Raw genomic sequence first — 21,299 nt, 5'->3', positions numbered from 1 at the left:
GACTTTCACTTTACTTAAACATTTATGTTGATCTCCTCACTCGATCAGAACCTACTCTCACGTTAACAATTTATTGAGTAAGGGTCGCTTATCGATACGTGAACAATTGATTGACTTAGATGCACGAGTGTATGATCTTAGGCCTTCTATTGCCAAGTATGTATGTAAAAACATTGAGATGTGACGACAACCAGGCTCCACACCACGTCTCTAACACGTTAGGGACGCACACCAATACATTTGTATTTAATATTGACAAGATTATGCACACATAAAATGCGTGACATGTAAGACCCAATACCAATAACTAATATGCACGAGATTATCGAACACTACATATAAATAAAGGAGAGTCACACAACTCTGCCCAAGTTCATTGTTTGGGAGGATTGAGAATGTCAAGGCTAATTTTTGAGCTAAGGACATTTCATTCTCTCTCTCTTAGATATTATGGGATCTGAACAAAAGTAAATATTGAATAAGATGATAAAGAAAAAAATATAAGGTTTAAAAACATCTTTTGATTTAAAAAAAAATACTTATTTTAAAAATAATTTTCAGAACTTAATAGATTTTAGATGAAAATTTGACTTTAGTATTTTATTTATTTTAAGAGTTGTTTTTGACTACCTAACCGTTACAATTTCAGAAAATAAATTGTTAACTAACTTAATTAAAGTCTATCTTTAATTTTTTAAAAATAATCAATTATCTATTTTGTGATAATATATATAAAAAAAAAATCAAATACACCCGCCCTTATTTTATCAATCACTATTTCACATACTTTCCATAAGAGCAAGGATTTGGTATTTTACCAGAAGACGCAAACCCGGAACCCTAACCTTGGGGACAGGCAACCAACAATGGCGTCGTCGTCGGCGGCAAAGCGATGCCACTACGAAGTCCTCGGCCTCCCCCGTGATTGCGCCCCCGATGAGATCCGTTCAGCCTACCGCCGCCTCGCCCTCCAGCGCCACCCGGACAAGCTCGTGAAATCGGGTCTCTCCCAAGAAGAAGCCACCGCGCAGTTCCAGGAACTCCAACACGCCTACGAAGTCCTCTCCGACCCCAAGGAACGCGCCTGGTACGACTCCCACCGCTCCCAAATCCTCTTCTCCGACCCCAACACCGTCTCCAACTCCTTCGTCCCCGACCTCTTCTCCTTCTTTTCCAACACCGTCTATTCCGGCTACACCAACACCGCAAAGGGATTCTACAAGGTCTATTCCGATGTATTCGATAAAATCCACGCCAACGAGATCAATTTCGCGCGCAAATTGGGGCTTGACTCTGATGCGGTTAGACAGGCGCCTGTTATGGGTAATTTAGATAGTCCATACGCGCAGGTTACTGCGTTTTATAGTTATTGGTTAGGGTTTTGTACTGTGATGGATTTTTGCTGGGTGGATGAGTACGATGTTATGGCCGGGCCGAACCGGAAGTCGCGGCGGATTATGGAGGAGGAGAATAATAAGGTGAGGAGGAAGGCGAGGAGGGAGTATAATGACACTGTGAGGAGGTTGGGGGATTTTGTGAAGAAGAGGGATAAGAGGGTGATTGATATGAAGGTGAAGAGGAGTGTGGAGGAGGAGAGGAAGAAGGAGGAGGAGAGGGAGAGGAAGAGGAGGTTGGAGAAGGAGAAGAAGGAGAGGGCTATGGCGTACGAGGAGCCAGAGTGGGCTAAGGTTGACGAGGATGTGGAGGAGGTGGTTGAGGAGGAGGTGGAGGAGAGGGAGAATGAGGAGTTATACTGTGTGCTGTGTAAAAAGAAGTTTAAAAGTGACAAGCAGTGGAAGAACCACGAGCAGTCCAAGAAGCATAAGGAGAGGGTCGCTGAGTTTAGGGGTTCGATTGGTGATGATGAGGAGGATTTGGAAGAAGAAGAAGAAGGAGAGGAGGGATTGGAAAGTGCAGAAGTTGGGGTGAATGATGAGACTGATAATGGGATTGGTGATTTGGAGGCGAGGATTAAAAATGGTCTTAATGTTGAAGAGGGGGAGACTAGAAATGGGATTGAACTGAATGATGATGATGAGTTTATTGATGCCTCACGTGTGAAGGAAGGCGAAGAGGCCGGTGTGTCTGTTAGTTTTGATGAGGATGGCAATGAAGAAGAAGAAGAAGAAGAAGAAGAAGGTGATATTGAAAATGGTGTTCTTGAAGCAATGGTGGCTGGGCACAAGAACAGAAAACCACGAGCTTCAACACACAAACCCAAGACTTCAGTGGCACCATTGCCAATTGAAAATGAGAATGATGATGAGCTTGGCCCTATGGAATATAACAACCAAAAGGGGGCAAGAAAGAAACGTAGAGCCAAGAAAGAGAAGGGTAGGAAAAATTGGGAAGAGTCTCAGGAGGCTGCTGCCAGTGGGGATTATGAGGATATAATCAGTAATGCAAATGATAATTCTCATGCAGAGGAGTCTTCTTCCCAACATTTTATGGAAAATGAGGATAATGGTATAGAGAATGAGCAGGTTGGTAGAGATGAGAAGATTTCTAATCAACCGGCTGATAAAAAAGGTAGAGATAAGAATATTTCTCAGCAAGCGGCTGATAAAAAAGGAGCTGGCAAGGACACAAAAACTAAAGCAAAAGTTTCATCCAAAGGAAGAAAAGGAAAAGTAAGAACTTCTGAGTAAGCCTGTTCTTCATGAATCGGGAGATATATGTAGTTGTTGCTGCTGTCTGATACCATCTTTTGTTTTAGTAGTTTCCTGAACTAGAAACCCACATTTTTCTTCCAATAGTTTTACTTTTTTAAGGTAGCATTCGATAGATAGGTTAAATTGAGAATTTGGGACAAAACATATGAGATCTGTCTTATGTTTAGTGCATTTTAAAAGTAGAATGAAACCTGAAGTAATGTTTAAATTGTGGTAATGTGGTATATATTAGTGGGTGGCTTACACTAACATAGTGTTTGGTCGGAGGAAAATGGAGTGCTGTAGGCTAAATTCCCTCACTCAATTTTGGCTCCTCTCAAAATTGAGGAGATTTAGATGGGAGTGGAACTTTTACATTAATTAGACTAAATTATCTTTAATTTTATTGTTTATTAGACTATTCTAACTACATAATAATAAATTTGTTTGAGTTTAATGGCTATGCACTTGCACTATCAGTGCATGGCCTATTTTCTCTACACAACCATTTTGTTCTGACCCCTTGACGAATACCTTGAATTAATTAGTTAGTTGAGATGACAATCCTTGCTCGTTCATTCTCTACACAACCATTATGTTTATTCTCTGTTGTAGTTTTTCTGTAGAGATACGTCCGGTGGTTTCTATGTTGTAGCCAGGATAACATTGATCATGTTTTCTGGCCGTGCCTTACGATTAAGCTGGTTTTTGTGATCTACAATCTGATTCAGATTTTGTTTCTTTAATAAGGTGGCATCAAAGAATGTTGGCAATATTTGTGATGCATGTGGAGAGGAGTTTGAGACAAGGTAATTCACGTCTCTCTTGTTTATCAAATTTTATAGTGTTCTAATGGTAATTCTTTTTGTTATCAGAATATAACTTCGTTTGATTTGATACACAGGAATAAATTACATAAACATCTTGGCGATTCTGGGCATGCGACAATAAAAGGTCGATGAAGGAAACAACAGTTAGAATTATTCAAGTTAAGCGTTCCCCCGAGTATAAGGAGTATTGTTCCAGGTCCAGATATTGGCCTGCTCCAATTATTGGTCCATTCTTTAATTCTTAAAATATAGTGTTAAAATCATTTTCAAGTGATCCTTAGGCAGAAATCATTATGTTATTTATGCCACGGTTGAGAAAGATATGGATACAGGGTCTGCACAAATTTGACGGGATCCTTTTGTATGTCAACATAGTAATAGAGATTGGATGATTTAGTAATAGAGATTGAATGATTCTAAATTTTCCTTTTAATATTTTGAGATATTGGGTGTTTAAATTTGTTTGTCAAGATTTTTTTTTAATAAAATAAGCAGTTTCCTGCCTTTTAGTATCTCTGTTCAAAGTTCAAACTGTATTTGTTTTTTTTTTTAATAAAAAAAAACAGATTAGTTTTTTAAGAAGCAAATCTGGCTTCTTAAAAACTCAATTTTTAAAAAACATTTTTTATTTCATTCTATTTTAAACTTGGCCTGTGTGTTTGATTGATCTAATATGCACCACTGTCAAAGGTGCATCTATGCACCTAGCACTTGCTTGTGTAATCTTTTATTTTCAAAGAAAAAAATGGCTTTTTTTACGAGTTTAGATTAGTTTTTGAAGAAGTTAAACCATTTCTTATTAAAATTAGTTTATGTATAAATTAGAAGTAGTTTATGGAAAGTATTTATAGTGAAGTTTACTTAATTAGAGTGTGATTGTAATTACTAAGGAGAGTCCTTACTGCTTATTCTCTCACGAACAAAAAAAAAATACTAATTACTAGAATTTAGTCAACCGGAATTTAAACAACAGGTCATACTAAATAAAAAATTAGTCTAAAATGGACTTAGACAGAAAAATACTAATTACTAGAATTTAGTCAACCGGTTTTACTTGGAAAGAAACTGTTTAACTCATCCTAATATTATACGTGAAATGCTGGTCGAATTGAAAATAGACTGAGTATTAAACTACTAATGTAAAGATTTAAAAAAAATTACAAAAAAAATGTAATTAAAAAAAAAACAACAGAGAAAATGATACTCAACATAGATGGCAATCATCGGAATCGGAAATGGTCGCTGGTAATGTCTTCAACGATGCAGAAGTTGGAATAGGTCGCCACAAGGAGAGGATTGTGTAGGTTTCTACAGCAACATCAAATGCACGCAAGATGGAGAAATTGAAAGCTTCTCAATGAGGGTAATTTTAGGTTTAAAAAAACAGATTTTCGCCATGGGTGCCAAGCTACTGGCGATCACCATGGGCACACCACCATATGTCACCTATAATGTCACTATCATTGTATGGTGGTTAACCAAAAATGGTTGTCAGCGAACGTCTTCATCGATGCAAAAGTCGACACTGATGAATAAGTCACTGTAGGGAGAGGTTCGTTTAGGCTTCTATAGCAGCAGCAAATGCACACAATACAGAGAAGTTGAAAGCTTCTTGTAGTGGGTAATTTTAGGGTTTAAAACCCTTTATTTTATTTGGGTTAAGTCGGGCTACAGACCCATCTTTTTTTTTAATTAAAAAATACCTTTTTTTATATGGGTGCCAAGCTGCAATCCATGCTTCTAACGTCCACCATGGCACCACCATATGTAACCTATAATATCACCGCCAACCAAAAATGGTTGTCAGTGAATGTCTTCACCGATGCAAAAGTCTACGTTGATGAATAAGTTATTCACTGCAAGGAGAGGTTCATGTAGGTTTCTATGGCAACAGCAAATGCACACAAGACAAAAGTTGAAAGCTTGTCCTCGCGGGTAAGGATTTAAAATACTTTATTTTAAATGAGTCAAATTGAGCCTTTTTTTTAGAGGGTCAAGTTGGGCTACAACCTGTTTTTTTTATAATTAAAAACTGCCTTTTTTGCTATGGATGCCTTGCTGCAATCCATGCTTCTGGCATCTGCCATGGCACTGCCATACAATGGCATTTTCGTCAAAAATTTGCCCAGCCATAACACCATGGCCGCAATTTACTAGCATTGGTTGTTAGCTGATTCAATTATTTGAATCAATTGACAATTCAAAATCAGCACTATCTTAGGGATAATAGTCCTAGACAAACCTAATTATGGCATGCTAGACTAGATCACAAGTCAAGCAAATGTTCAAACTTCAAGTAGACAAAGTAGACATAACTAGTAATACATGGATGTCAAACAGTTATTCCTCAACCATTTCTAATCACTAAACACTTTTCTAACAACCCTTTGAACATTATAAAAATAATTAAGGGTCTAACCTATCATCATATATTGAGATATGATTTCAAGCAGATTCAAATCTCTTAATTCTATTTTCTCATGACTTAAATATTAGAGTCCTTCCAAGTGAATCCTCCACTATTACAGTCACCAGAAATCATAGTCACTGAGATGGAATAATCTCTCATGTACACCACAATGTTCACGACTTCTTGGCAATCACCAACTCGTGATCAACTCTCAATTTCATCCTCAATACAACCAAATATCGGAAGATTCCCACAAAATAATTTCCAATATTTGTTAGCCAAAGGGGAAAAAAAATGGGAAGCCAAAAAAAAAAAGGTATGACTAGTGGTAGATAAAGCAGCAATTCAATCATTTAGACAATTTCCCTAAATATTCTAGTTAAAACTAAATGTTAGCACTCAAAATATACATGCAGCGCTGCACCAGCATTGTAGCAAATGAAAGTGTAGCTGCGCACGGCACATCCAAAACTAGGAGAAATATGCAGAATCTCGTAGCAATACTATGAGGTTTAGTTACCCAATATCTACAAGTAGAATCTTTTTTTGTACGAGTAAGTTATTCTAGAAGATTTTACACCTAAAATAAATGGCACGCCTATGCAAATTACAATGATTTAGCAGCACCTTCTATGTAAGCGATGGCTTCCACCTCTGAAAGCTGTTCTCCATCAACCAACCCTTTTATTAAGGTGTTGGCATATGCTTTATTAGGGGCACGTAAGGGTAGCTTCCCAGATTTGAAATTTCCAATATCAAGAAGTGAACACCTGATTAAGGTAACATAATATCATGCTCATACAGATCAACAATTAAGTCACGCAAATACACAAGAAAGTATAATTTGATACTCACGTCATGGTAACTACTGGAATATCCTGCTCCTTTCCTAAGTAGACAACATTGCCATACCAAGCACCCTGCATGACATTATCAAGAAAAGGTTGTGACCATCTGACACACACACGGAATAAAGTAAAAGAGGAAATAAAATACATGAACTAATTGCTATCAGAAAAATGAGAAGGGACAGGGGATAGATACCTTGACAACCTCCAGAGAGTTGAACTCCTTGTTAGAGATAGCATTCACGGTAGTTATATCAAATAAAGGAGAGCCTGCATCAAGGCTTAAAGCATTTTCCTGAAACAAAATATCATTGAACTGCTCTAGCCTGTAAAAAACATGGACGAGAATGTAAAGTCAACCCCATTGGATACATAAGAAAGCCCACAAAAAATGAAAAGAAATGATCGAACAATGTCATGCTCTGACAGGAAAGCTTTGAAAGAGACAGACTTTCTGCTAACAGAAGATTTGAACTAGAGAGGTTTACTTACGAAATTTTGTACAGGCACATGTAGGTGTTGTGCTGAAAGTTTTTCTCAGGATTAAGAAATGCAACACCTCCCACACCCCATGAATGTGATGAATCACAACCGAAAAATATATGACAAGGGAAAGTTTTCCACAGGATCGCTTTTGGCAGAGTTCTATTCACTGAACCAGAACAGTCCTTCTTCATGCCTTCCACCTGAATGTCATTCTCAAAATCTTCATAAAAATATAACTGACAACAGAAGAAACAAAGCTACAGAGAAAGAGAGGGTGGAAGCAAGAAATGAAAGGAAGGTTGCAAATTCTTTATAAACTGAACAATCAATACATATTCATCACCCTGAAGCCAGAAGCACGGGACTTAATGTTAGATAACCAAAATAACAAAAAGTTCAATACAAAAATAAAGAGAAACAAGTCACTGGCCTAAACAGCTCAGCCACATGAAGGTGATGAAAATACAATTCCAGAACCTCACAAAGAGAGAAAAAACCTTCCATAGCTACTAGCAAGACTGCATACCTCAACCTCTCACCACCTTCCTAAAAACACCTCTTCCTCCCCCACTCAGACATGGGGTTTCATATTTAGGGGGAAGTTATTTATAGGCCCAACAAACTTGTCCAATTACTTTGGGCTAACACTTAATATTGTCAGATTGTTCACTCTTCACAGTATGAACGCAATCACCTACAGCAAATTATACTACGTTCAAAATTCAAATAAAAGAAAAGTTCCACGGCTAGCCTACCTTTCCCTTAATATATATATAAATATATATATATATATGACAGCATTGTGAAAAGGTGGCAAAAGCAAACAAAAAATAACTTTCCAAATTTTGACTGTAAATATCATAAATGCTGATGGAAAGATTGAAATGAATAAAAGATAATCATTTATTTATAATTGTATTATTGTTTACTGTTTATATATTTACAGCATGTTTGTGATGGTGCCTCATAAATCAGTAGTTTTCTTTAAAACCGAGTTTCAATCCCTATACAAAGAGATCATTACTTCTATAAGAAAAAGCAATATGACTTGAGTGTTGTGCTGCATTACCTGTCCACCTGCTAGGTGGCAATTTAATATTGCTTTCCACATATTTGATCCATATGAGGCATACCATATATAAACATTTGACAATTCCGATCGCCAAGTACTAGAAACATCAGTCTCTTTATCTGCATCAAGCATATAACTTGTCAAGTAATAAGTGACGGAACATCAGATCACCAATGTATTGTGCCAACTCCAGTCGATCCAAAGCCAATCCAGAGGACCAAAACCCAACAGTCTTATGGAACACACCAAATGCCAAAACTTAAGGAGTTAAAATTATATATTGTGGAAAAAAAAATATTAACACTTCCAGGGGTGTTTCTCTAATTATAAAAGATATTTAGGGATCATGGTTACCAGCATCAACTTTCAGTTCAGAAAGTGGTTTTATGACATCCTCAAGAAGTTCAACAAGATTTTCTGAACTTAGTGCACCCTTATCATCCTCAGCCTCAGTGTCAGAGCTCGAGATAAGAGTATACTGCAAAGCCCAAAATAAAAAAATAAATAAAAAATCAGCAGAGTATTTTCCCATATAGAGGATGGAAACAAGATACAATAACACACAAAAAGGAATGGATGCAAGATTACAAAAATTAAGCAAAATGTGTTCGGAATTTTAGTTCTTCCAGAATTATGCACAATTACACACATGCATGAATCATTATTATCAGATCACCATAGTTTAATGAAAACTGTAGCATAACTAATGTTGTCTGTATTTGGCATTCATAGAAAAGACAGAATAGTTAATTATTTGATAAAACCAAAGATCCCTAAAAAGGACGAGTTATGTCTGGCACATTAACTCAATTGCCATGAGACTTTTCAAAGTTAGACAACTTTCTAATCAAAAGTCAAAGGTCATGATTTGCTTCAAATTGGGTAAGCCAGCAAAGGCCATTAGGCAGCATGCCAATAAAAATTCGTTAATTACAAAGAACTTAAATATGATTTACAGCAATCAACCTTGACATCCAGTTTGTAGTTCTAAAGACATTAAAAATTACAACAACAAAGCCTTATGTCACTAGGTGAGGATGAAATTACAAATTACACAAAATAAAATTACTTGAACACTACTTGATCAGTAATATTTAATCTTTATTTCCCATTTATATAACCTCGCACACAACTTTAAAACGATTTATGCCGAATACTAAAAAAGAAAGAATATGTATCACATTAGCTAAACTACCTATGAGAAAACAACTATTATGGAAAGGTACATTACCGGAGGTGGTGCCATTGGTGAGATTAACTTGTGCGGTAATTCACGTGCAAGTGTAGGCCAAAAGGGACTTAAAACCTGGCGAACCTGCAAAATACGCTTGTCACTTTAGCATTAAAAGAATCTTCTGTACATCTTAAGGACCATTTTTTGGTAGGAAAGAAATGGATAACCTCCCCCACCGCATGGGAAAGAGAAAAATAGTTCTTTAATCACCCTAAGAGGGAAGCAACATATATCATATATCAGTATCACATGTTCTTACCGCTTGAATCACACGCCATGTAGATTCAAATGGATAGGCCTCTGCAGATCCAATAACAGGCTGGTCTGCTAGCAAAACTTCCAAGCAGGCATGCATTGATTTTGAGATGGAATCAAGATTATATCCACCTTCTAGAATCAATACAATCCTACCTTCAGCAAAATTCATCAACTGAAATATAGAAGGAAAAAGCATACATAAACAGTTACTGATATGGTGATCAGCATATTAATCCTGTCACTTTTTTTTTTTCAAAATTTAAAATTAATAAGTACTATATGATATATATGTATATATATATATATATATATATATATATATATATATATATATATATTATAAATATTAAAAAATGGGAGAATAATTGAAGAAAAATAGATTAGTGATCATGATGAAACAAGAAAATAATCAACACACATACTTATAAACCTACATATTTAATTCAGTTTTGCTAATAACTAATCTTAACTTCAAATATAGCAGCATTGTCTTAACAAGTAGCATACTAGAATTACAATAAACATATAAAAGAAGTAATCGTGAAAATTCAACCAAAAGTAACCTTTTCCAACAGAACAGAATAACCAAATGGTGTGACAAGGCATCCTCCCAGAGGGTCACCAACAGCTGTTACATTTAAAAAACCAAGTCATTATTACTTATTACACTTAAAAATAATAATAAGTTACCATATCAACTGACCCAAATGCAAGCATTACTCCCATTACTCCAAGAACACATTCTTCAAAAGCAGTATAAAGAACAAGTGATCCCCCCTACCAAAAAAATAAAAGAAAGTCTCAAATTTTACAATGACAAACCTGCATCAAATCCAGCAGAAACTATAATTATATCTGGATTAAATTCTTTAGCAACAGGAAGCAAGATGTGGTCCCACACTGCAAAGTAATCTGCATCACCACATCGCCCATTCTCCCAGGGGACATTTATATTATATCCAGCACCTGCTCCTTCTCCAATCATGGTATAAAATCCATCATCATTAGCTGGATAAAAACTCCCAAACTCATGCCTGCATGAATAAAAAAAGTTGATAAGATTGAGGATCAAGTGATCAACTAAAAAAGAAATGAAAAACACAACATATTTTAACCGAATTCCTAAAATTGGAAATCATACTCAGAGACCCAACCCTAAATCAATAGTTTAAAGAAGGGGAAACAGTCTAGCACTCAATGTCAAGCCCCATTACAATACTTGACAGAACCACAAACACTTATGAGATCACCAACCAGTAAAGCTGACCAGAAAATAAGTGAAAATAACTAACACACCTGTGAACAGAAAAGAATAAAACTCGAGAATCATTCCAGAACATTTTTTGAGTACCATTTCCATGATGGACATCCCAATCAACAATTAATATTTTCTTCACACCTAATTCTGGCTGTCATGCAGACGGCAAAACCAGAAAAGCAAAGGTGTCAATACAGTAACCAACTGTTAAATTAAAGGCTAAAAGTTTTCCAAATATGGAATTGGTAGGAGGAGTTACGTTACTCACTCTTTCGTCTAAGAGATATCTTGCAGCAACTGCCACATTGTTGAACAGACAAAATCCCATAGCTTCTTGTTGTTCTGCATGATGACCCGGAGGCCTAACAATGGCAACAGCAGAATCCAATTCCCTGCTTGCCACTCTTTTAACAACCTACTTGACAAAATCAGTTAGGCTCATAAACTTTTTGAGTAAGGCACAGCTTATTTTAATAAGATTAAGCATAAGGTCCGCAGAGGGTTAGACGTATTGTACGCAGCACTACTGCCACAAAAGAAGAGGCAGCTTTGCAGCTAGAACCTATGCCCCACCGGGTCACCAAGAGGAAGAGAGAAAATATACAGATGGTAAAAATATTGGTACCTCTGTCAAATTATAACAATTTCATGGATTTAACAGAAGAAATCTTGGCCACAGAGATAAACATTATCAAGTCCAAATAGCAGCTATTAAATTTCCTTCTACGTAAAGCAAAGTAAGACGATAACAGGAAATGTTTCAATGATCTGAAATATCAAACATAATCACGGCTATTAACATGACAAAAGACAATAACATATATTCGAAAACCGAAAACACTCAATAATACAGTACATTCACATTTAATGAACAACACAAAAAACTCATAAGTTCGCTGTAAATACGACCTCTACTGCAGAGCCAGCGGCAAGGTACGCAGCCTCTGATGAACCTTCGTTAAAGTATATGGAACCCAATTTTGAGGCAATCTTATGCCTCCGCGAATTGAACTGCTTTGAGCTGATGTTCTTAATCAGATTCACATGGTTTATAGAATGCACCAACAGTAGATGTTTGTCTTCAGCTTCTTTGGCCTCCAAAATCACGCATCTGGAAAACACGATAAAAGAAAAAGAAAAAACAGCGAGATTATTATGAGAGCAACAGAAAAGAGACCTAAAAATGAAACGTGAAAGAATTTTACCGTTGGAGAACGCCGGCGCTTTGGAGTCTGTTCCAAATGGCTCTGATGCGATTAGGGTTCTCGGGATGGTCCTCGTCGTCTGGTGTGTGGTGCTTACACATAGTCTCGTCGTAGAGTAAACCCACGCGGCGTTGAGCGTTGACGCTGTTCTCGTTTTCACGCTCCATGGTTTCTCGGAGAGTGAAGGAAAGTAGAAGTGAGAAACAAGTGATTTTGAATTTGAAACTCTATTCTTTCCGCTTATATACCTTTTTCCCTTTCAATTTCCCTCCACTTCTTCCTTTTCAATGGAAGACAAAGATTGTTTGATTGGCTTAGGAGGGAATTCACTCTTTCTTACAAAACTATCTGTCCTTTCGGAATACGAGTCCAGAGTTACTTTTTTACAGTACTATCTAGTATTTTTTTTCCTTTAACAATAACCGTAATTTGAGGAAAATAGCAGTAATAAATTTACTATATACTAATTAGTGCATTTAATAAAAGGTGAATATTAGATGCATATTTATTATTATTGGAGGAAGGATAATGAAATTTAATAATAATATTAATGAGTACTTGAATTCATGCATGCATTTATTAATCGGTTACTTTGCATTCATTTATAATATTTATGAATTTTAATTTAAAAAAATAAAATATCATTTATTTTGGTACATATGGAAGTAGAAAAGTTTTGGCATACTTTTTTCCCTCCTAAAATAAGGACATTTTGGACAATTTATTTATTTATTATTATTAGGTATTTTGGGAAAGATAATAGATTTAATGGTATTATTAATTAATAAGTATTTGAATTCATAAATTTATTAATTAAATATTATTCATTCATTTATTATATTAAAAAAATTAATTTTCTAAATATACAAATATCAAATTAAAAAAAGGAACTATAGGTATTAGTATTTAATTATTATTACTTAATTTATCAATAATTACACGTGGTTTACAAGTTTAATAGTGATTGAAAATAGTAATATATAATTATCACTAGTATCAGATATATGGAAATTCCATGAATCTTGCATAATAAAAAAAAGTTATATCGTTAAAAGATTAATATCAAGTAAAATAAATAAGCATAATAGATAAAATACTTTTTCTCCAATATTTAATTAGTACATGACAAAGAATGATTATAAATGAGATGCAATTTTTTAAAAGATTATTATTATTATTATGTGAGATGTACATGTTTCATATTAAATTGATTAATATTATTATTGGTGTTATGTCCCCAACTTTAATGTAATATACATGAGTAAAAAAAACATATTTTCTTAAATAAAATATATTATTATAAATTTAACAAAAAAATATATAGTAACTTACTACTTTATTGTTCATTGTTTTAATTAATCAATCATTTATTTATTACTTTTTATATATTTTTTAATATATATTAGGAGTCAACCTTTATGCATATAAGATAGAAAAAGAAAATGATCAATACACAAAATTATACACCTACATATTTAATTTTCAATTTCGCTACTAATTACACTTACCTTAAAAAATATAACAGTTTTGTTTTATTAAGAAAACAAGCATATAGCATTACAATAGACATTTTTTTACAAAAGCATTATAATAAACATATGAAAGGAGTATGAAAATTTAGTCTTTAAAGTTAACCTTTTCCAACAAAACAGAGTAGCAAAATGATGTATGTAGTTACATCATCCGAAAGGGTCACCAACAGCTGTTACATTTTTAAAAGATACTACTCCCTTACTTAACACTCCGTTAAGTCCCTTATCCTCCGTAATGGTGTATGTAATGTAGTTATTACTTATTTAGCTTTAAAAAAATACTGATAAATTAGCATGTCAACTGATCCAAAATACGAGAAATTGTTATTAGATCCAAGATCACCACATCATTCGTGGTCTCGGCTAACTTCTTTAACATGTGGATTATTAGTTCCTTCTTACAAATCATTCATCGTGGTCTTACACCAAATAATAGTTTCTCCCAAAATACAGGATTAGTCCCTTCTTATACAACACAAACTACATTTTAAGAACAAATGCTTGCTAACAATCTTCCAAAGCAGTATAAAGAAAATCTCAAATTTTACAATAACATACCTGCATCAAATCCAGCAGAAACTATAATTATATCTGGATTAAATTCTTTGGCTACAGGAAGTAAGATGAGTTCCCACATTGCCAAGTAATTAATCTGCATCCCCACACCCCCATTCTCCCAGGGGACATTTATATTATATCCAGCACCCGCTCCTTCTTCATGTATCCATTGTCCGGTGCTCATCTGTGATTGTGAAAAACGTGTTTAGATATTAGCTCGTTAGTCTTTATGTTACTCTCTTTGCAGTACTAAAATATACTACTTTGAAAAGTATTCAAGATTAATGAGAAGGTTTATGGCTAAATGATGGTTGGCACAATTTTCAAGATTAATGAATCATATAAAGATTTGAGTTTGATTTTTGTTGATAAGTCAAACTCAATTCATAAGAGTTAGTTCACCCTAGCCCAGGAAACACACAAATCCAAAAGTTCTTAAGAGCAAATGGGATGAAGTCCATAGCAATACCTAGTTGCCAGGTGAATTCAATACATCCGGGAACAAGGAACTCGATTAGAAGTAAATTGATAACATATTATTCTCCTGGTTTCAGAAAAAAAATATTTTTTCTTAAATATTAACTAATTTTCTCTTATTTAATACTATTATCGATAAAATACTTTTTATTTAATTGAGGTTTTAGTTTTTTTTTTATTTATAAAAATCTAAGACAATGTCACAAGATTAACAATAACTCATACATTCAGTTTTAATTTCAATGATTATTTTTTATTCTTGATATTAAATTTTAATGAAAAATAAATTGGAAAAAAAATATTTTTTAATTAAAATTAATTCAATTAGATGTGGTTAATAAATTTTTTTAATTAAAATTCATGCAATTAAAGGCTGAGAAATATTCCGCAACGTGATTCAAATTTCAATGAATAAAAGTAAGATGCAAGTGAATTAGCAACCCATGTGCCAATAAACAGACATGTGGGGAATGCAAGAGAAACCAACGGAAACGCTGTAATGTACAATTGCTCATACAACAGAACAAGCACCAAAGATACCGTTTCATAAAATGGAGAAATAAATTAATTATATTGGGAAGACAAACATAAAATTATTTGAGAAATCAAATGCTAATTAGGAAACACTCCACACTGAAGCTGACAAGAGAAACAGGGAACAACCCATACGGTGAATTAAAAAACAAACAAATTTGAAAATGGTGTGCCATGTGATCACCATGGATTTTTCATGCTGAATTGTATTGGTGCTCCCTACCCTAATGCTTCCAGAAACAGCTTATTGACTCTGGTACCGCATTTTGTCGTGCTTTTGCTTTCGGCAAATGATTATACAGCTCAACATTTTAACTATAAGGACCACATACTGTTTGACTAGACTACACAGTCAATGAAAAACTTGGTATTTACAAATCTACTTCCTTATTAATAGTGTGTTTGGTTTTACACTTTGGCACATTCCAAAAACAGCAGGATTGACATTCAACATTATTTTAAAAAACAGATTCCAACACATCTTAAGAGAACATGTTTGAAAATCCGATAGATGAAAAGTAATTTTATCAAATGATTAAAATCTTTTATTTTATTTAAATTATCGGGTAGATCTATATTATTAACACGTAATAACAGTAATCTTAACTACAAACAAAACACATAATAAGTTCACAACATTGGGCATGTTTCTTTTTTGATTTTTCATTAAAGCGACAGAATTCACGGTTTAAAGTAGCTTTAGTATTGAAGCCTTGACCTGTGATATCAAGATTCCCTAGTAGTACATTTTTTTGGCTTAGTATTGAAAACCCCATATACCAAAATTATGTTGAAAAATACATAGCATTGGTGTCACCAGGTCCATCCATCTAATTGACAGCGTTATGCACTTCTTTGTACAGAGTAGGAGCTTAAGATTAAGAACAAGTTGGAGCCAAATTGTAACCGAATTCCAATTAATTAATCAAAAACCCAATAGCTAGTGGAAGGTGGAGAAAAAGATTATAAGAACCCCAAAAACTAACGTCCCAAGTTCAGCACCTAGAAAATAACATTCACATTAATACAGTGACATACGGCATTTTGCACCATATACCCAGGCCAAGCCCCATTTATTTTCATTCTCAACCCCAGCAGAGCATCATCATGAAGGCAGAGAAGAGCGCCATCGAGAAGAAACTACTGCTGTGTACAAGTCCAATGCCACCGTGACTTTCGTCATTCATGCCGGATCCTGAAGGTCCCATGCCACTGCCAATGCCTCCTAATACTCCAGGTGTTGTGCTGTATGGAGTGGTGCCTGTGCCGGTGCCGGTGCCCGTGCCGGTGCTTGTTGATGGAGTTCCAGTTGTAGGAGTGGTGCCCATGGTTGGTGTGGTAGTCACTGGAGTTGTACCAGTGCCTGCAGCGCTGATTAGACAAAAGAACGAACAAAATACTCAGTCACATGTGGTGTTGTTTCAAAACGTTCTATAGCCAAAAAAAAACACCAGTGTTGGGTAGGCGGCGAAGGCAAAATTATTATTCCATTATCCAGGATAATCACATGTCTATGATTTCTACTAAACTTTACATGCAATCAAGTTTTTCAATTTACAAGTTAATAAAACTCATGTGTGTCACATAAAAATAAAAGTTGTTTAGTAATTTCCAACTATGTAATAATTTCTTAGTAGAATCATACTCCATCATGAATGACAGCAAACACATGCTACCAATTATTTTGAAACCGGTGAGTTTTGGACTCAAACTCATTGACACCTTTTTAGACTACAAATCCTACTATCCAACTCTTCAATTCAATTTGTCGATTTTTAATGCCATTAATTTTAGAAAAACTACATCTAATCTACTACATTCAATATTCATTCTCAATCCTCAACTACTTTTTTTAAGTTGATAATGACTCCGGCATGAACCAAATTTGGTTCTTAAGGATATTCATCTTTATTCCACATCAGTGAGAACATCTGTTAAAGAGATTTGCTTTTTAAAACAATTGTCCTTCCTTCAGTTCACGGACAATAAAGAAAGTGTGGACTAGAAATCTATTTTAGTTTTTCGTACGAAATTACTTTTTACTCCATCAACCCAAAACTCAACACAAATTTTTTACTACAATTTAATTTTTCGTACGAATTTTTTTTTTTACTCTACCCTCTCATAATAAAGAGGAGAAATGGGTAGTAGTGTAAAGAAATAGTACTACTGTATAGAGAAAAAAAAAACTTTTTTTGCAAATTTGCAGGTTAAAAAGTAGCAGAAGGGAGATAAACTAATGAAAGTGATGGGAAGCACCGAAGCAAGAATGGTCAACACAGATAGAAAATATCTCGACTTTTAGAAAGTTGATGATGGCCCAGATCTCGATGCAAAAGTGTGCTTCATCTGGCTTTTGTTTCATTCTCATCATCAACGATCAAATTTCAAAGTTACAACTACTGACTCATGAGCCTGGGAACAAATGAACAATATATTCCCAGACTGCTCAGTGCTCAATGCTCACCCAAACGCTGTCGTCCACTTGTTTTATTTTTACTATAATAAGGTAAATAATAAATAAGGGCATTCCTGTCTTGTTATTTTTCTATTACCAAAAAAAGGCGAAGCAAAAAGCACAGGATAAGAGACTTCAGTTGGGACAAAGTCGTCATTTCCTAATGATACTGGCCATATTTTATTATATTTCAAAGAGATTCAAACTTTACTAGAGCATCGGATGCCAATTATTGCAGCATCTTTCATTAAGTTAAAGCTCAGTGACTCGCTGCAACGGCTATAATCACCAATAAATGGGCAATATGTTGCAGACATCAATAATGAAATTAGGATATTGTCAAAAAGGTGTTCTTCCACGTTGGATTGGACCACATGTCAAAGAAACATTAATAAAACAGAGAAATTAAAAATAAAAAAAAGGGAGACTTAAGGCTCTGGAGTATAGATTGTCTTCCTAAAAAGGGATTGGGTGGATATGTGCCCAGGAACCAATCAAAGAATATAATTTTTTCTTTTCTTTTCTTTTTTCAGTTTAAGAAAAAAAGGGCAGATACCCGTCTAATAAAGGAATATTATAATTCAGAATACATATATATAAAAACCCCTATTGGGCCATGTACCCAAAAAATCAGCTATTGAGCTGAATTTATTTTCTTAGCTCCAATCTTTTTGCCTTCAACTACACTACACTCCCTCAAAAGTAAGGATATTATTCTGCTTTTCAGTTTCTCATCATCACTTGTACCCATTTTCATTTACGTTATCATGGCGGGCTTTTACTTCAATAATTATTTGAGTAATGTTTCTTTTTGTTTTTATTTTTTTACGCTGCTTTCATACTTTTCTTTTATTAAAAAAAATAAAAGAGAAAATTTGAAATTTTCCTCTACTTTCTTCTATATGATAATAAAAAGAGAGTATGAGTGTAGTACTGTTACTTTAGTATCAGGAAAAAGTGGGAAAAGAATCTTTAATGCGAATGTGACATTCTTCCATTCATACATAATGTGGTCTTTATTATCATCGATTTAATAATATCATGGTAAAAAAACGACAAATTTAAATTTAAATTTAAATAAACTAACAAAAGTTTATTACGATAATAGAAAAAGTTTTCTAAGGATTATTACTTTATTTTAAAAACTAAACTACTTGGTTCACTTTAAAACATTGTTTATTACCGAACTACGAAGCACAGGCCAACCTCCTCTACATGCTCACAAAATGCTTAAAAAAATGCTATTACTATTACACTACCACATCTGCGAATATGCCTATTGCAAAGCAATGTCCCCACCACAACCCCAAGACTAAAGAGAACTCTCTTTTGTAGATAATAACTTATAACTAATCAATAATCTATGCAAGTGCCATATCCCCCATATTATTATTATGATAAACAAAAGTAAAAAGTTCAACACCAACATCGGAAGCTTGAAAACCAAACAACAACGTTAAAACTTTAGTCAAAAAAAAGAAAACATAAGCATATTAAACCAGAAGAAAGCTTGAAGATGATGGGTGGATCAAATACAAATACATACCTGACACTAGAAGGGTAGACACAAGTACCGCCAGAGCCTGCTCATCAAAAAAAGAGAAACAGATAAAAGGGTCAGCTACGATTATTGTTCCAAGGAATAAATGCTAAGAGAGAAAAAAAGAAAAAGAAAAGAGAGATTGAAGGATTTACTGGGGTCAGATGCAGTAACAATGGCTGTTCCCGCAAAGTCGCAGGACCCTTGAGCTTGACCCTTCCTTTGGAAGTAGCTGTTCACGGCGTAGTTACAGTGGGCCCTAACGGTGTTGGGCTGGAAACAAGGCCCGTTTTGGTGGAGAGGATTACAGTCAGCACCAGCTCCACAAGCATAGTCCAAGGTTTTCTGCAGGATCGCGTCGCTTCCATCCTTGCAAACGCACCATGTAGCACCTTCAACAGTTTTAACAAAAGGATTTAAGTATAGAGTAAGTTAGAGAAAAGCTTATGGCTTTTTGCATTTATAAAGGTGTATACACGGTTTGAAGAGCAAAGGACACATGAATCTACACTAGATGTTTGTAAGTCATGTTGAGAAATGTGGTGCCTATGATTGTTACATGACCAAATATGTCCCTGGCTAGGAGGGAAGTTGGTTCTTTGAAGATATTGTGAAAAAATAGAAAGGAGAGAGATAGATCCAGTAGTTAAAAATATGGAAAATGGAAAAGGGTTTTAACTATAAAAAGAAAAAACAAGTGAGAAGGGAGAGTAAAGGAAAAGGAGTTTGAAAGAAAAGCATACTTGAAGTGCCAGTGAAAGCCAGAAGAAGCAGTGCTAGAGCTAGAGCAGCCATGAGAATGGTGTTGGGACAGAGGCTGAGATGGAGAAGAAAAACGTGGTACAGCTATGACAGAAGAGAGTGTGAGTGAGTGAGAGAGGGGAGTGTAGAATGGTGTGGGTGCGTGAGATCAGATGAGAATAAGAGGACAAAATATAACACAGAGTAGAGGGAAATGGTAAAGTTGTGTAATGTGTAAACGGTGGGATGATAGTTGGCCCCCTTTCGTGTCGGCTTCTGAATGCTTTTTGTACTTTTGCAATTTCACTTATCACTTCACTATTATACTATAATAGTGTGATTATATTTTGATAATTTAGCATTTAATTAATAATTTAATTTTCTCTTTTATAATATTGTATTATTAATTAAATCAATCATTTATTTCGTATTTCTTTCTCTCTTAAATTCTAGACAAGTTAACTCCAACAAATATTTTTCATATCATACTAATGTTGTTAATAATTAATATTTATATTTATATAATAATAATATGTTTGTAGTCACGCTCCTCTTTTCTTTACCCTATATCAAGGAAGGAAAAATAGTATCATAGGGACTCGTGAAAGGCTAACAGGGTGAGGAGGCCTAAGCACTGCAGTAAACGGACCTTTGGGAGTGTGTCACTGTTTATCTTTCGCCATTTCTTTTGTCATTTATGCTACCATGGCATCCATGACTGCGAGCATGGTGGGGGCAAAATAAAAGGGGTTTTTGAACATTTTATTGACTTCTTGGTCCTTGCAAAGAGTAGGAAAAAAGGGTGGAATTTAACAGTAATATTGTAATTAGATAAAATTGATGACTTGTTTTAAGCAATTTTGCTAGTTGTATATATATTTTAATTATGGCAAGTACTAACTTGGAAATAAAAGATTTTCTATTGCACCACGCTTCTTATTAACGGTTCTTTGGACTAGATTAAAATTTTAAAGCATCACATGGATATGTTCCATGCACCATGGTCCCATCTAATTCAATGTTATCGCTAGTTGTACTTGTGGGTTGCCAGAAGTAATGACAGGAGTCTTCTGGCCTAGTGGACTCCGAACTATACACTGCTTCTCCTTTTATTAATTGAATATCTAGCTGCACCAACGGTCGAAGAATTTTCTCTTGGCTTAATAAAAAAGAGAGAGAGACTAATTAGTGTGTGAGAAAAAGTAGT

General features: G+C 34.7%; 3 protein-coding genes across 3 annotated transcripts; 1 reads left to right on the top strand and 2 right to left on the bottom strand.

Moving 5' to 3' along the window:
- Positions 1-770: 770 nt before the first annotated feature.
- LOC114393630 (DNAJ protein JJJ1 homolog) lies at positions 771-3,986 on the top strand. Its single transcript, XM_028354995.1, has 3 exons — positions 771-2,630; positions 3,402-3,460; positions 3,556-3,986. Exons 1-3 carry the CDS (start codon positions 867-869, stop codon positions 3,611-3,613), a joined length of 1,881 nt encoding a protein of 626 aa, XP_028210796.1. The 5' UTR covers positions 771-866; the 3' UTR covers positions 3,614-3,986.
- Positions 3,987-6,202: 2,216 nt separating this feature from the next.
- LOC114392373 (histone deacetylase 5-like) lies at positions 6,203-12,593 on the bottom strand. Its single transcript, XM_028353491.1, has 14 exons — positions 12,253-12,593; positions 11,957-12,158; positions 11,316-11,462; positions 11,086-11,198; positions 10,612-10,823; positions 10,353-10,417; positions 9,791-9,961; positions 9,529-9,612; positions 8,652-8,775; positions 8,295-8,416; positions 7,232-7,425; positions 6,936-7,065; positions 6,747-6,811; positions 6,203-6,661 (listed from the first exon to the last, which is right to left on the bottom strand). Exons 1-14 carry the CDS (start codon positions 12,417-12,419, stop codon positions 6,499-6,501), a joined length of 1,959 nt encoding a protein of 652 aa, XP_028209292.1. The 5' UTR covers positions 12,420-12,593; the 3' UTR covers positions 6,203-6,498.
- A 3,537-nt stretch (positions 12,594-16,130) lies between these two features.
- LOC114393937 (PLASMODESMATA CALLOSE-BINDING PROTEIN 3-like) lies at positions 16,131-20,352 on the bottom strand. Its single transcript, XM_028355449.1, has 4 exons — positions 20,095-20,352; positions 19,507-19,743; positions 19,358-19,394; positions 16,131-16,724 (listed from the first exon to the last, which is right to left on the bottom strand). Exons 1-4 carry the CDS (start codon positions 20,144-20,146, stop codon positions 16,439-16,441), a joined length of 612 nt encoding a protein of 203 aa, XP_028211250.1. The 5' UTR covers positions 20,147-20,352; the 3' UTR covers positions 16,131-16,438.
- Positions 20,353-21,299: the final 947 nt, after the last annotated feature.

This window comes from Glycine soja, chromosome 17 (assembly GCF_004193775.1).
Source record: "Glycine soja cultivar W05 chromosome 17, ASM419377v2, whole genome shotgun sequence".
Classification (NCBI taxonomy): domain Eukaryota; kingdom Viridiplantae; phylum Streptophyta; class Magnoliopsida; order Fabales; family Fabaceae; genus Glycine; species Glycine soja.
Note: the sequence above shows the minus strand (reverse complement) of the source record. Positions and strands in the feature narration are given on the sequence as shown.